The sequence below is a fragment of the Cucumis sativus genome, chromosome 5 (genome assembly GCF_000004075.3).
Source record: "Cucumis sativus cultivar 9930 chromosome 5, Cucumber_9930_V3, whole genome shotgun sequence".
Classification (NCBI taxonomy): Eukaryota; Viridiplantae; Streptophyta; class Magnoliopsida; order Cucurbitales; family Cucurbitaceae; genus Cucumis; species Cucumis sativus.
The window spans coordinates 1,446,605-1,462,796 of record NC_026659.2 but is presented as its reverse complement, the minus strand read 5'-3'; the positions used below and the strand labels follow the sequence as shown (position 1 = coordinate 1,462,796).

General features: G+C 32.9%; 1 protein-coding gene across 2 annotated transcripts; it reads right to left on the bottom strand.

Moving 5' to 3' along the window:
* Window positions 1-1,638: 1,638 nt before the first annotated feature.
* LOC101213115 (E4 SUMO-protein ligase PIAL2) lies at window positions 1,639-12,921 on the bottom strand. Of its 2 annotated transcripts, XM_011656413.2 has the most exons (17): window positions 12,609-12,921; window positions 11,655-11,727; window positions 10,924-10,989; window positions 8,827-8,892; window positions 7,124-7,200; window positions 6,787-6,838; window positions 6,613-6,684; window positions 6,154-6,221; window positions 5,997-6,045; window positions 5,824-5,908; window positions 5,630-5,731; window positions 4,998-5,049; window positions 4,451-4,502; window positions 4,051-4,167; window positions 3,533-3,956; window positions 3,108-3,463; window positions 1,639-2,691 (listed from the first exon to the last, which is right to left on the bottom strand). In XM_011656413.2, the coding sequence occupies exons 1-17, from the start codon at window positions 12,740-12,742 to the stop codon at window positions 2,032-2,034; spliced, it is 2,505 nt and encodes an 834-aa protein (XP_011654715.1). In that variant the 5' UTR covers window positions 12,743-12,921; the 3' UTR covers window positions 1,639-2,031. The 2 variants fall into 2 exon arrangements, with proteins under 2 accessions (XP_011654715.1, XP_011654714.1); XM_011656412.2 differs by having other exon boundaries at window positions 3,108-3,956.
* Between the last annotated feature and the right edge of the window lie 3,271 nt (window positions 12,922-16,192).

Below are 16,192 nucleotides of genomic sequence, written 5' to 3'. Positions count from 1 at the left end.
CCACCTTCTATTATTCAAACGTTTGTTTTGCTTTTCAAACTCTTAAAAAATTGATTGTGTTGGTCTATGTTTACAAATTAATTAATTTCCAATACAATGTCTAAATACAAACGAAAACTCTACAAACCTATTGGAAATATATCTTTTTGTTAAAAGAACAAAAGAGAGATAAAGATGAAAATAAAATGATCATAATGCCAGAAAGGGGTATGTTGGGAAAGCATTATTACGATGACAATGAATTAAAAGTAAAATCATATACACTAAAAAACAAACCAAAACTTACTGTTAAACTTTCAAAATATTTGCTTAGCTTGAACAAACATAATAATCTGACTTCTACACAGTTAATTGCTTGACTGTGTATATTGACATCTAAAAATAATTATTAAAATAAATCGTTGGCACAATAATTTTCGATTAGTAACTTTAAAATTAAATCACTTTTCCAAACAAAAAGAAAAATTACAATTTTTATGACCGCATATTTTTTAAATAAATTTGAAATTACTTTTTAAGATATATTTAGTAATTCAAACCAATACAATAATACAACGTTTAGTTTTACACTTTTAAATGTAATTTACTGATTTTGAATTATCTAAAGAATTTCTCAAGTGATTTTGAAAACGGTAAAGAATAGAAATTATTTTTAAAAAATTTAAATTACTCGATAAGCTATATTGAAAAGAAAAAAAGAATGGGTTTTTTAAAAATATAAAAAAATGGACAAATTATTTACACTTTCATAGAAGATAAATTTCATTATACTTTATTTCTATATGAATTATAAATATTTTATGAAATGTTGTAGTTTTTAAAATTTTCCAAAAAAAAGAAATTCTTAATCAATTTGATTCGACAGTGAAATCTACTTTTAGCAACCTCAAGTTACCTAAAAATTAGGTCGAACATAGTGTAAAGAAAGTAAAAGTAATAGGATAAAATGTTTAAGTTAGTATGCCAAATTGCTGAGATTGGAATGGCAAATTGAAATTGGTAATTACCAAAATATATATTTGAGTAAACAAATTAAACAGGTAACTTAGAGACAGAATGGACACAATTGATTTTGCACTGATCACTTATTTAGGTTTTCCACTGTATGATGACATGAAAATATTTACTTTTCCATTACTGGAAAGTTTCTTTATTATTTTTACCTTTTGTTTGGGTGAACAATTCTAAAATTATGTGGATTTGTATGTGTGTCAATCAAAGACATTCTTGCATGAAACAGAGTAAGTAAAGTTAAATAAATTATCGTTTAAAGTGAAAATTATCATCGGTTGAGTTTTCGTCTTACAAATCAAGTTAGCATCCTTTTTTAAAAAAACATTTGAACAATTTATCTCACCATTCAGATTTGGTTCTTTTTCCAACGTATCAATTCTTGAGGCCCTTCTAGATTACAACAAGATTCTATTACACTAAGATTCATTGAACTTTGTCCTCAGAATTTATATTTTTACATCACAAGCAAATGTCCCACTTAGCCTTAAAAATGCACTCCTAAAAATCCATTTGATAATAAAATTATTCTTGTTTTCTCTTCATAATTTACATAGATGGTTTTCATTCTCTAAAAATGAACAGAATATAGATATTTATAAGAAGCAAACAAATCTAAACTGAGACTGGGAAACAAAAAGAATAGGGGTCTGATAGATATTATAAAAGGGAAAGAAGAACATAGATTACCAGCTGCTTCCAAGGTAGTGGGACTAGAATTTCAACTACACCTGATTAGACTAAAGTTCTACATTTCTTTTTGTGCAACTATTCATGCGCAGTCTCCATGATCCCTTTTCTTTCATGGATTCCGAGCCACAGGTTGTTTGCAATAAATCCAATTACAAAGCTCACCACACAGGACAGATTGTATAAAAAAATGGTGGCTGCTAGCTAATTACAAGGAAAACTCTATAACACTGACCTGAAGTGGACAAAATTTGGAGCCATGGGAAAAGGAGGAGCACCTGTACATCCGGTCTATACGTGTAGGAGCAAGAAATTCTTCAATGTGTAATATTATGTTCTTGAAACGTGTGAATCCAATCCACTGGACCATTGAGCTTGCGTGGATGGTGCAATGGGTTGAGTGGGTGTCAAATTAGATGGTGGTCGAGCAGACTGTGCAGCTTGAGTTGGCTGAATAATTACACCATAAGCATCCGAATAAACTCGACCGGAAAGACTGCCACGCATTCGTCCTGCAGGCTGCCAGTTCTGTTCTGCTGACAGATCTACTGAACCCGCAGCCATGGTAACAGATTGAGACACTCCAACATTTCTCAGGTCTCCAGATGGTCTCCTAAGTCCATCAGGAGTAGTTTGCAGAGAATGGGCGGATCTGGAAGTTTGATTATGTAATGACATGGGTGGAGATTGTCTCATCATCTCAACTCGCTGGGAAGCAGCCAGCATTCTTGCATGTTGACTATTAGGTGTTACTGTTGTATAAGTAGATCCCCCATATCCACCTCCTACTTGACTCATAGGCCTTGAGAATGACAAAGATGTCCGGACACTGCTCGAATTTTGATTCTGGAGGTGGGGCATCCTCATATTGAGAGCTTGCTGAAGGTGAGGATTCTGAAAATCCGCTAATAACCCTGGGGATGGCCTTGCACCACTCGATGTTTGAATAGACTGACCAGTAGTGAAGGAACGATCTTGAGGATCCCGGTTCTGGGAGTTCAGCAGATAAATTAAAGGTCAATATACATAGTAAAATAATAGAGCATGCACATAATATCATCTCGGAGATCTGTGGAACACAAACTGAGAATGAAAAACAAAAAGTGGGCCCTTCCCTTAGTCCATTGAACTATAAAAGTAAATAGATATTACTGAGGAGTTGATCCAATGATAAAGGCCTAAAACTTTAGAAATGTGTTTCTTTTATTTAAATTCCTAAGATCATGACTCAATGATGAAAACAAATATTTCATCTCAAATCGTGTTAGAGAACTTAATTTCACCTGACATCCACAAGATTTTAAACGTAATAGAAGTTGACACACTACCGGAAATCATGTTCATTGGAAAGAAAGACATCAAATAGATTACCAGATGAAGAGCATGGAAACAAAATAAAATACCACCTGCACGGTTTGTGGGTGGTGAAATGAAGCTAGATTTGTTGAATGATGTGAATCACCATGATGTCTCGAAAATTGTTGTCTCCTTTCCAAATCACGAGATAATGCATTTAAACCATCTCTGTTAATCGGAATGCTTTGTCCAACTTGAGGAGAGGAAATGATTGGAGTTCTTGAACTATACTGCTGGCCTGCTGCATGGGACTGAGCTGGAAGGGCTTGAACTGCAACTGGCGTCCTGCTTACAGGTCTTGATATTGATGTAACCCTCCCATACTGATTATTTTCATTTGAATTTGAAACTTGAATCTGCACATTATTTTGATTGTAGAATGCAGGAGATGGAAAGTTGGCATGCCCTGAAACACCCACACCATGATTAAGAACAGGTTGGACAGCATCAGTCAAGACAGCAGATTGCATAGTACCAGTGAAACCCGGTGGATAAGTGCTATTAACCATTGGAGCATCTAGCCCAGCAGTTGAGATCAAAACCCCATCGATTCTAGACCAAATGTCATCATCCATGACAGCAGAAAGATTTTGACTGAAGCTATTCATGTTCATTCCAGATGACATATCTAAACTTGAAGAAACCCGTTGGTTTTTATTACCAAGACAAGGTTTCCTGTCTTCAATCTCTGAATTGAAGATGTCCATATCATCACCAACCTCAGTATGATCTAACACATCAGGAGAGGCAGCAGACTCTTCTTGTGCTCTTTCATTCTGATGGTTAAGAGAATCATTCAATGACCGGCCATCCCCATTATCATTTTCAAGGATGGCCTTCCATGATCCATCTACTGAGATAATCACTTCAGTAACGTTCTCGGCCACTTCTCTAATGACCTGAGGGAAATACAATGGATTTATTCAATGTTACAAAACAATAAAGATCTGCAAGTACATAATAAATTTAGAAAAGGCCAATCACTACGCTTGCCTTCAACATATTCCGATCAACACGAATATCCAAAAAGCAAATGTACTGATTACAATGTGGGCATCGCCAGGATGGTCTTCTTGAATTTATGTCAATAAAGTTGTCAAAATCAAAGCACTGCAGCATAGAAAAAGAAGACGCTGGTATTAAACCTAAAGAAAACTACCGAAGATGTCATATAACATACAGTAAATTCATATGAACTACAAGACAGTCTAACTAAAAAAATGAATAGGCACTCATGTCAAGAGCCAAGATGCATGGTACAGTTGCCTTGGCACAAAATATTGTTGACCCATTTTCTTGACAAAAAGATAAGTATCTGGAAAAGACTTGAGACGATCATGATATGATTCAAGGTACATCACACCTTTCAGATGTCGAGGTAGGGAACACTCACCTGAAGATGTTTACAAGAACAACCTTTCACAGGAATCTTGATTCGGGTGTAACTGTTTTATATTGAGGATAGGATGAAACAATCACCATGTCAATAGTTGAGATACATAAAAACTGAAAATTATCATAAACTTCATCTGGTGTTTGGTGTGTGTAAGGAGAAGTGAAGGTATATCCACGCATACGTGTGTATATATTCAAGTAACAAGTAAACTAGTACTTTGTCATACATAAAATATGATAGACACAGATAACAAGTGAACTAGTACTTTGTCAATACATAAAATATGATAGACACAGATAACAAGTAAACTAGTACTTTGTCATACATAAAATATGATAGACACAGATAGACCATCTGCGGATCTATCAAAGATGGATTGCAATATTTTGCTCTACTGTATAAATATTTTAATTCATTTTACTATATTTGAAAATAACCCTTATATAAATAGTTACTAATAAATTATATAAATAGCATAGTAATAAATTAAAGCACTGCAGTTGCTAGAACTATCAGAATTGTATGCAGAGACTGTCTACAGAACCTTATGGGGCAATTAAGGGATATTCGTGATGGACCCTCGATTATGTCAGAATCTGTAAACAAAAGTAAAACTATATTATGCAAAGCAGTAAGTTATTAACATTTTTTTCCTTAAAAGAGGAAACATGACTTTTCATGAATAAAATGAAAGATCACCAAAACTAAAAAAAATGCAATAATCTTCAAGAGGATAGATAAAGTTACTAACATTCAAAACTATAGCATAAAGAAATGTGAATGCATTTAAGACAGACAATCCTAACTGAATGACGAATTATAATAATAGTGATAAATATTAAACCACCAATTCACCCAAAAGTTTAAGTTGGTGGTTGAAAGCAAATTTAATCATAAATCACCAACACTCCCCCTCACATGTTGGCATGAAATATTTGAAAGGCCCAACAAGTGGAAATCGAATTTAATTGGGGAGGAAACGATGATGCAAGGACTTGGACACAGGACCTCCCTGTCCCACTCGATCTGATACCATATTAAACCACCAATTCAGCCAAAAACTTAAACTAGTGGTTGAAGGCAAATTTAATTATATATCACCAACAATAAATAAATTTAATACAAAACAGAGAACAAAAGAAGTTTCCACCTGCCCTTCATGATTTGTAGCTGTACCTGAATCCAAAGTGGAAACAATTGGCTGTATGTGATCATGTAGAACAGAGGAGTCAGGCGATGGCGCGGTACCAGTGATGGCAATTGCTAGAACATAATGACCTAAACAAAGATTAAAGGCCCTTTTAGGGATATATTCTAAAGACTAAAAATAGTAAATACAAGATGCTTGAACTTGGAAGACCTCAACTTACCATTGAAGCTACCAACTGCTTGGAGAAGATTTGATCCTAATTTAAGCATATGAGTTATATTTGTTGGAAGTTGGGGTCCAGTATCCTTTATTAAAAAAGAAATGATGCTGGTAAGAAGATTCAATTAATAGAGGAGTCTTGTACAATCGTATTTTGAGTGCATCTAAACTAACCATGTGTGTATTTATCCTTCCGTTGATTCCCCTCCCATTGACAAGGAAGCTATATATAAAAGAAAATGATAATTACTAAGAAGAAAAAAAAGGGAATTAACTTAGCATAGAGAAACTTAATTCCATCTTAAGGGAGGGATTTATGTATTAGACATACTTAACTTGTGGAGGACTGATAATGCATGCAGACGTCTCAGTATTATCTTTTTGAATCACAAACAGTCGCTGCAATAGAAGATCAATTTGCAAACACAGAATTTGAGATGAAAAATACCTGTTAAACTACATATATCAATAACAATAAGAAATATTTGAAGTTTGATAGAGTTATCACTGAAGTGCTATAAACAAGAAATATCTGCCACTAAGCTCCTCTCTTCTCATTCTACTAAAAGCCATACATGGCCACATCCATTTGAATCCCAAAAATTATAGTACATATTATTCAGCTCAAAGGTACATTCCATTCCACAATTCACACAAATAAGGTTCCTCTTTATGTATACCAACAGTCAAATGAAAGAGCACGAGCTACTAAATACATAATTTAAGAAAACCCTCACTGGTTACAAAATTTTCCCAGTTCCACTAGCCTCTGAAGTACATATTAACTTACTAATTTCTCCTGCGATGCATATTGAACTGTTCTTGAAATATTGAAATCAAGAGCATACACTCCATATCCAGGCTAGCACGAGGAAAAAGTAAATGTCATTTGAATCCAAGAAATAGTTTTAGAAGTTAAAAAGAACTCTTTAGGAAAGAGTTCAGCAGAGAGATAAGTAACTACCTTCACTTCTAAAGATGCGACAATCTGACCCAGCTTCAAGCAAGGAAAATATCTGGGAGCACATAAAAATAGAAAGTAAAACATTTCAAATTCAGCATTCGCAAGAAACTGCTGGGATTAATACCAGCTGGGGTATATTACTAATTAAATGGTAAGTCTGTTGGTAATTGATGGTAATAAATAATTTGAGTTAGAAAAGTGGGGGTGGACAGAGTTCTGGTCCTTTTTTCTGAAATTTGGATTATTGAACATTGTAATTTCTCATTGATATGCTTCCGTTTACAGAAAGAAGATTAAACATGACCGAATTCAAATAAACCATGAATGAAATTCAGACCTTTCCATAACTGTAGTAATCGTGGTAAGGGAATTGGCCTGTCCAATATTCGTATCTCCAAAGAAATCGTTACCAATCTACATAACATAATAATTTCTCAGCAAATAAAATGTTTTTTTTTTATGAAAACGACTTTCATTGAGAAAAAATGAAAGAATACAAGGGCACAACAAAAAAAAACAGCTCACAATACCACTCCAAAGAAAGGGGAACAATTAAGTAAAATGTTGCCTATAGAATAGTTACAAAAGTTCTTCGAAACCGAAGCCCAAAGAGACACGTGATATCTAACCAAAGACCAAATCTCACTACGCCCCCTCTCTCTACCCCTAAACACCCCATCTGTCCTTTTATCCCAAATATCTCAAATAACCGCACACCCCCCAACACGCCATAAGAAGCCTCCCTTATTACTGAAAAATGGAAGGAGAAGGAACTCCTTAATCGTTGTTCTAACACTCCTCCAGCCGGGATAGCTGACACCAAACTTATGAAGGAAAGAGCACCAAACAGCCCCTGCAAACTGACAATCCCAAAAAAGGTGATCAAGATCTTCCTGAGCCAGCCATCTGACACATCAAACAACAAAAAGACCTGACAAGCCTATCAACAGTGTAAATCCGACCAAGCAAGACTTGCCATATAAAGAACTAACTTTCTTAGGAACCTTAATTCTCCAAATCACATAAAAGACCGACTCCTTAGAGGGAGCAGGATCCAACAACCGACCAAATAGAGAATTACAAGAAAATCCTCGATTAGGATTAGGAATCCAAACACGAGCATCTCTCTTCCCCTCTCTAACAGTGAACCCCTCAAGAAAGGAAAGAAGAGAGGCCACATCCGTCATTTCCCTATTGGTCAAGCTACGACGGAACCCGAAAGAGAAAGACACAAAATTCTCGGAACTCACTAAAAGATCCGAGATAGTACAATTTTTGGACAAGGAAAGATTATACAAATGTGGAAAAGAAAAACAAAGGGAATTCTCCCCCACCCATCTATCCTCCCAGAAAAAGGTGTCATTACCATTTCCCACAAAACAAGAAACAACCGAGAAAAAGTAGGGAGCTCGAACGAAATAATCTTCCAAGGATTTCGAAAAGAGCCTTTAATCCCTCTTGTAATCCACTCGAAAGGATGGGAATCATGCTTGCTCACAACAATCCTATGCCAAAAAGAATTGGGCTTAAGATGGAAGAGCCAAAGCCACTTTGCCGACAGAGCTCTGTTATGGATTCTAAGATTACCAATCCCTAATCCCCCCAAGTCATAGAGCGGCCCACCACCTCCCAAGTAACTAAATGGGAGCCGTGACCCTCTTCCACCCCCTCTCACAAAAAGTCTCATATATTTTTTAGTGCTCTTACACACCCCGCTAGGGACCCTAAACAATGAAAGATAATACACCGGGATGCCACTCAGCACCGACTTGATCAAAGTAAGTCTGCTAGCTTTAGAAAAGAACCCTTTCTTCCACTTCACCAATCTCTTTCAAATTTTCTCACATATCCAAAAAGAGCTCTAGAATTACCCCCAATGGAAGACCAAGGTAATAAATAAAATGTTAAAAATCCATAAATGTGCAAAACACTTACCATGGGGGACAAGTCAAACATTCATTTTAGACATAATAGTAATAATAGAAAAATAATTTTAGAAAACAAAACAGTAATAATTATAAAAAAAAGGAGAAAAAAAACCTCATTAGCTAGACGTTGGAGTTCCTCTGCATCCTTTTCTGAAAACCATCTCACCTTGCAAGCATTCTACCATGAAGAATATAGAAGAAAACTAAAATATTGTTTACCACCAGATAAAATTTCAAAATGATTTCTACTAAAAAAAATGAAGTCGTGTGACTTAAATCAGTATTGACGTAAATAAAATAAAATCTATTTGTAATTTTAAAATAAGATAAACTAATAAATATATAAAAATCTCGTGGGAAAAAGGTTTTTTCAAGCCAGAGAGGAACAAACTGGTGTATCTTATGCGTTTCTGCATCAGTGTTACAAAGATTGTCAAGTAATATATTAAAGAAAATTATTTATTTCAATTGAACTTAACATTTATAATACCCAGAGAGGTGGATAGTTAAGCTTATAAAGATTATTTATTAATTTCAAAAATCTGTATAAAAGGAGATACCTGCGTAAATAGGTTAGGCTTACAGAAAAGAAGATAAATTACATAAGTTACCACCAAGGGAAAAAAAATAACCACTTTGGGGACTTATAGATAAAACTAAGACAATTACAAGTTTGACCCCAATCCCAATACGACAGAGACAATATGACCCCAAAGAAAGAAAAGTCTAATATTTCCTAAGCAGTAAACCTTCCCCAGTATTTTAGCTTTTTGAGCCTCAATTATATCTTTAAATGAAATGACAATCAAATCCAATCAGATAGTAGAACTGTCTAAAATTGTATTTCATGATTACCTTATGTGATAAAGTAAACTCCTGACCAGAAAATGAAGACTGAAGATTTATAAACTTAGGTTCATTTGTCAATGAAATTTCATTCATTTTGAAACATATACACAACTTAAACATCTTGTCCTACTAGATCTCTATTAACGTTAAGCAAGTACAATTCCAAAGTTCGTTTAGGCACATGAAAGAGATTTTTTTGTAATTTTAGGCTTGTGAAGGAGATTATAAAAGTGGAAAGTTCATGTCTGATCGAGCATAGAAAGAGCTGAAGAACCAAAATGGCTAATAGTCTTTGCTTGCAGCCTGAATATAGCCTCCATTTTGACAAAGGTGATAAGTGAAATGTTTTTAAAATATTTTCATGAGGTTATATGGATGCCAATTTGTATACACAAGATTTGGATAACACAATGGCCTGCATTTGGGAATTCTGTCCAATGATCTGAGCCTGAGGTTGATTATTGTTACTCCCATTGACCATTGTAACCTCCATTTTGATAACCAATTCAATGAAATAAAGGATGAGATAGAAAATAACATTTTAAATTGTACGCCCATACTTGTTACATAATTGACACAGTGGCTTATTACAATTATTGCAGCTCCTTCCTCCTCTTTTATTCTGAGAATGTCATCCTCTTCCAATACTATTCCAAAAAAAATTGATCTCCTTTTTGTTGGTCAGAAAAGATATTAAATCCAAACTCGAACGTTTGATTGTAATTGCCTACCAGAATCACTATACAATCTTTTAGCAGTAGAAGTAAATCAGAAATTTTAACCTATATCATGGGTTCTTTCCAGTCATATCACTCATTTTTTGAAACAAGCCTTGTACACATACTTTCAGAGTTGCAGTCCACGATAGAAAATAAGCTTCCTGATGATAAAAATTTTAGAGAAGTTGAAATTTTTTTCAAAGACAGTCGTTGCTCTTAGTTTGGTGATGAGAATTCCAAACTGCAGGTCCCTCATTCAATCCTTTCCTCTATGCAGTTAAGGGGCCATTGCTACCTGGTGTAAAAAGAATGGAACTTCCTTTTCTACTCCAATTTAAACTTAAAGCTGCATGACTCAATAGAAAAACTGAGTGGAAAAATTATACTTCCTACACTACAGCTGCTCAACTCCATGGATAAACATCATTCGCAACCTACTCACCTAAATACTATCAAGCTTCCATCCCTTGGAGTAGAAACTGTTGAAGTCACATGACTCAAGATATAAACTGCCGAAGTTGTTACTTTTAACAGATTACTACTCAAGTCAAACAAATTTGGATTCAATCAAACCTTGAGTCTTGTAAAAAGAAAACGTCATATCATAAACAAATGTGAAGTAAAAGACGAGAAAAACATACCTTGATGGTTAGCATGAGCACCATGAGTGCTGCTTTTGAGCGATGAGAATGTTTCAGCTGACATAACTGGACAAATAAATATTATATGTGAACTAATGCTAAAGCAAACTTATAATAGAAAAGACACTGCAACCAAACCAGTTACAAGATTCTGAATAAAATCATTTAACATGAGACCACAACCCGATCTACATATTGTACATAAAGGATAAGAACTCATCTTCCAAATCCAATCAAAGCCTTTGCCCAACATCTTTATCCCACAAACTCGAATGTTTCAGTTAATTAATAGGCATTGCATTCCCAACCTATCAAATGTCCTTCCAAGATCTCTAAGGCATAGATTACAACCAAAACAAGAATGCAAAATAATTTGAAGATGGCACAGTCGAACATTTTAGGAAGGTAGTAACATTTTGTGTGATTGTACAAGAACAAGAAATTAAACCTACATGTGATGTGATAGAAATTGGACATTCTAGGGGAAAGAAATTAATCATAGTGTAGATTATGCCCAAAATGCCTTCAATTGGCCAGAGCCATATCATGACACCACCCTAAATTGCTACTCAAATTGATTGACGCTTTTTTTCCAAAAACGTAGAAAATGAACTAATTTTTTCCTAAAGGAAATGGGAAATGACGCACTTGCCTTGGAAAACGAGTGTCTTGAGTGACAAATAGATTTAAAACACAAGAAATTCATGTATATCTAGAATAAAAGACGGTACCTGTTTAACGAGACTGGGTAAACTGTGAGCTTTAGATGGAACAGCATTGTTTGCAATTGCATAGTCAATACTTCTGTATTATCAACATTAAAGAAGGAAAATCAAGGAAGATAAAAAATTGATGGTTATGAGCAGAAGCTAAAGCACGCATATAAAAGGAATTTAAGGAGGAAAAGAAAAACCAATTTTGTTCACTCTAGTAAGATCTAATAGTTACAAAAAACACTTGAAACAAACAAAAGTACATCATTAAGAAAACAAAAGAATTTACAGTAGTAACCTTGCAGTGCAGGAAATTAAAAATTAACATGATATTCATGTAGCTCAAGACGTTAAGTGACATTATAATAGAACAAGAGATCAAATTGTTAAAGAATAATGGCAAAAACTATTTTGAGTTGTCTCACCATAACATGTACACTTGTTTTAATATAGATGGACTCACTTAACGTTACTTTGACTCCCCTTGTTTGCAACCACTGAGTTTTCAAAACAAAATTACAGGACGTGTGCAGAAGTCTTTAAACCACTTCCTTAAACGTCTTACTCCATAAGAAGAAACTGACTAGCGAAATGTGTAGGCATCTCTTCTTACCAAAAATAAATAAAACTACTTTCAGAACCATCTTCTTGACTTTGAAAAACCATAGGATTCTTCAATTATTTTATAACACTGTTACACTGAAGTAAAAATCTGAAATGAACCCACCCAGCATTCCATCCGCAGGAAATTTCCAAATCAAAGAAACAAAATGAACAAACAATGAAGCACAATACATCCAGCAGCCACACACAATCTTCCAAACAAACTACTCAACAACACGTATTCGTTTTACCAGTCTCAAATCATCTCAACTAACAACATTGCGTGAAAAATCATACAAATCGAAGTTAATACGAAAAAAACAATTAACAAACTTGAAAACCCTAGATGATTTGTAAGTAAATCAAAACCTGGAGATGGAAAAGCAGAGACTGCATAAGTTGGCTAGGTCAATTTGGGCGACATGGTTGATGAGCAGAGTTAAGCCATCGATGTATGAGATAATTTTCTTCAAGTTCGTATCGTGTTGCGACGATGCACCCATTTTTTCAGCCGGTGACCGGAGAAAAACCCCGTTTCGTCCGGCAGTGAGAGAAGCTTTTGGAAGTTGTGGAGATGGGTAGCAAGCAAGGTTGGAAGTAGTGGAGGGAAAATCCGTAATTGGCCCGTTTTGTTTTCCCGGGTTCCTTCCTTCTAAGCTTTGGCTTTTGCAGAGGAATTGAATTAAACGGTGGGAAAGACACTCCAAATTAATTAACTGTTTGTTTTTCATTTAATTAACTTTAATCTTGTTTAATTAACGGTTGATTAAATTACACCAACAAACTAACCTAAACCAATTATGAAAACCCCTTTCTTATCGTCACTTCAAAATTTGACTAATCCAACCCGAGTTAATTTCTTAATATATTTTCGTTGGAGCAGCATAATTCAATAATAATTGAAATGCTTCTATCATATTCAGCCGTATAGTTATTTCTAAATTATGTGTTTTTTTTTCTTTTTAAGTAAATGGTGAATGAATTTAGGTTGAAGTTAGGTTTTCCTTTTTTTCACAATTTTTTCTAGGTATGCTTCTCTTATAATTTATATTGGAGATTAATTTTCAAAATTTATGAATGAAGATTTGTTTTCATCCAAGGGAATGTTATTAGCATCTTATTTGATTTAGAATGTAGAGAGCTAGAGGCACTTTTCATCGAATTTGATTTGAAATTATATCCTAATAGAAAAATTCCTAGTTTTATGTTCATTTATTATAATTTTAATGGTCTAAATTAAGTGTGTATGTACATGTATTTATCTGTGTATATATGTGACACCGTTCCATATTTGTTATGAATTGCATATACAATATGTAGAAATTTAGCATCTTATAGTGGATTGTTTGTTTATTTATGATTCCAAATATGAAAGAAATTTAAAATTTTTGTGCTCTAATATGAAATTAAATTAGAAGTTCATAAAATATTAGTAAGCTTTTTAAAATTCAAAATAATACAAAGTTCAAATTTATGTCTTTGGATAATTAATAAATTTGTTTTTGGTTTTTTATTTCTAAAAATGACCTTTTTTTTAACATAATATTCTTTATTTTTTACATTTTTAGAAAACACGTTTGAATCCAATATAAATTTTAAAAAATAAAATTAAGATTTCAAAAACATTTCTTTTAGTGTTCTAAATTTAGTTTGATTGTTTAAGACGTATTTAAGATGTAGATAGGAAAGTAATAAAAGTATTATTTTTTTAAATAGTGATTATGATGTAACTCGTTAGAAAAATAAAATAAAATAAGATGTTATGTATGTGTGTATCTTACCAACAATGAATGTGTGCATAATTAAAATGTGAATTGAATTGATTATAACATTGGAACCCCTTGATCTTCTCCTTATAATTTTGGTTGGAAGTCAAATCATTAACCTTCAACTCCTTAACAACAGTGATTCATAGTTAATATTTAATTATTATCCACGAAAGTAATTTGATTTAAATGATAAAATTTATCACTTTACAACGTCGCTTCGTATGAGACAATTCAAACTATAACGTTCTTATATGTTAGATGAGTTAAATTCAAATCGATAAGTATATAGTACATTATAGTATATATTATGAGTATTTATACCTGCATTCAATATTTAAATATAGATGGAGTATACAAATTTTATAAACATAAAAATGTTTCCAATATTACTATCGTAAAAATTGTTAATTCTTCCTAAGCTAAATTAGCTAATCTAAAATACTACACATGTTGGAATAAATATGATATGTGTCATTTACGCAGAGTTGCATGTATCTTTTAGAAAACAACCAATCTTAAAAATAAGACTTCACCCTTCGAATGGTCACAAATAATCTATAAATACGTTTCATTTTCAAATTGTTTTGAATAACATTTTTTTTACCATTATTCTCTCCCCTAAAACATCCCTCCATGATATTTATTAACTATGCATTATACATTTGAGAATATAAGTTAATTAAATATTTACTAAGTTCACTTCAAATTTAGTTAATAACATTAAAAAAAACATGTATATCACAATCATTTTAATTACTATGAATTATTGGAACAAAGGAATAATGTGAGTGTATTTTCATATAATAACTTGCACATGTATTATATAGGTATACATAGATTGACTATGACATATAGTATGAAGAATATCAAGTAGCATAAAAATAATATCAAACATACATAACAATTATACTATAAAAAAAACACACATATAACAATTATTTTATTTTACTTTATTGTCTAAATTAAATGCTTTTTTTAAACATAAGAGATCAAGAAGCACAATAAAAAAAAAAAAAACAAAGACTAAAATAAAATTTACATGATAATTAAAATTGGAGTATATGTCTAATAGTTGGGTGGTTTGAAAGAGGTGTAATTAATTAATTTTTTAATAGAAAAATGTTTACTCTTATATCATGAGAGGAAAAGAATAATCGATATCGAGACTTCATTTCATTTTCTAATTTTTACGTCCAATTTCACTATAGTTTCGAAACATTTAAGAGAATGTATTGGTGTATGTTGGACTTTTTGTGGTAACGTAGTTATTTCTTGCTTGGTGGTGTATGGAAATGAGTTGAATAATTATTCTTACCTAATTCCAAATGAGGAAATAGTAATGTTTTTTTTCTCTCTTTCTTTTTATGTAGATTATTCTGAGAGGTTTGTGGAAATATTTGTGTAGTCGTTAAGTTTGACAATATCTCAAACACATTATATATATCCTAACTTGCATGGTAATAAATGAGAGCATGATTATTGAACCTATAAAATCATTGTCTACTTGTTTTAGCAACAAGGACATGAGAATATTACACTTAGTAATAGTAGGAAGAAACGGTTATTGTATCGTCGTTAAATTTAGTGTTTGTTTCTTTATAAAGAAAAAACACCAAATATGAAACTTAAAGAAAAATGAACATCAAATTAACAAACTTCAAGATGACCACGAATGTGAGCTTTACAACTGAATACATAAACTAGCTAACCTGTGAAAACGAGACAATTGAACAAAATGATCCAATTGCTCAATTTAGCCAACCAAAAGCGCATGACAAACTTTTCTATAAACACATATTTATAACTGAAGTGAAGGTCAAATTATTATAATTTACAAACAAATTATTCTATATAAAAATTACTCTAGTATAACACATGAGTTGTTAGAGCATGCATGTGTGTGATTAGTGTGCCTAATCTCTTCTGTAAGTCATTTTATCCCACGTCATATTATTCCAATTTATTCATTAATTCTTGTCGCATCTTGTGGTCGTTTTATTCCAAGTCACCTTTTGTTTTAGTCTCTTATACTCAATAGTCTTATTTCTATCATGTACATCAAATTATTCAAAGTACAAACAAAGACGAAAGAGAAGAAGCGTAGGACATGAATAGATCATCTATAGCTAGTCAGTACACAAATTATCTTCAAAATAAATCAATAAAAAATCTGTCATTTTTACA

Excerpts from the sequence above, each read along its gene's own strand:
- LOC101213115 (XM_011656412.2), bottom strand. The coding sequence starts at position 12,742 with ATGGGTGCATCGTCGCAACACGATACGAACTTGAAGAAAATTATCTCA. Across the intron at positions 5,050-5,629 it reads TGTTTCCACTTTGGATTCAG|ATTCTGACATAATCGAGGGT; the intron begins GTACAGCTACAA and ends TTTTGTTTACAG. Across the intron at positions 4,168-4,450 it reads GTTCTTGTAAACATCTTCAG|TGCTTTGATTTTGACAACTT; the intron begins GTGAGTGTTCCC and ends TCTATGCTGCAG.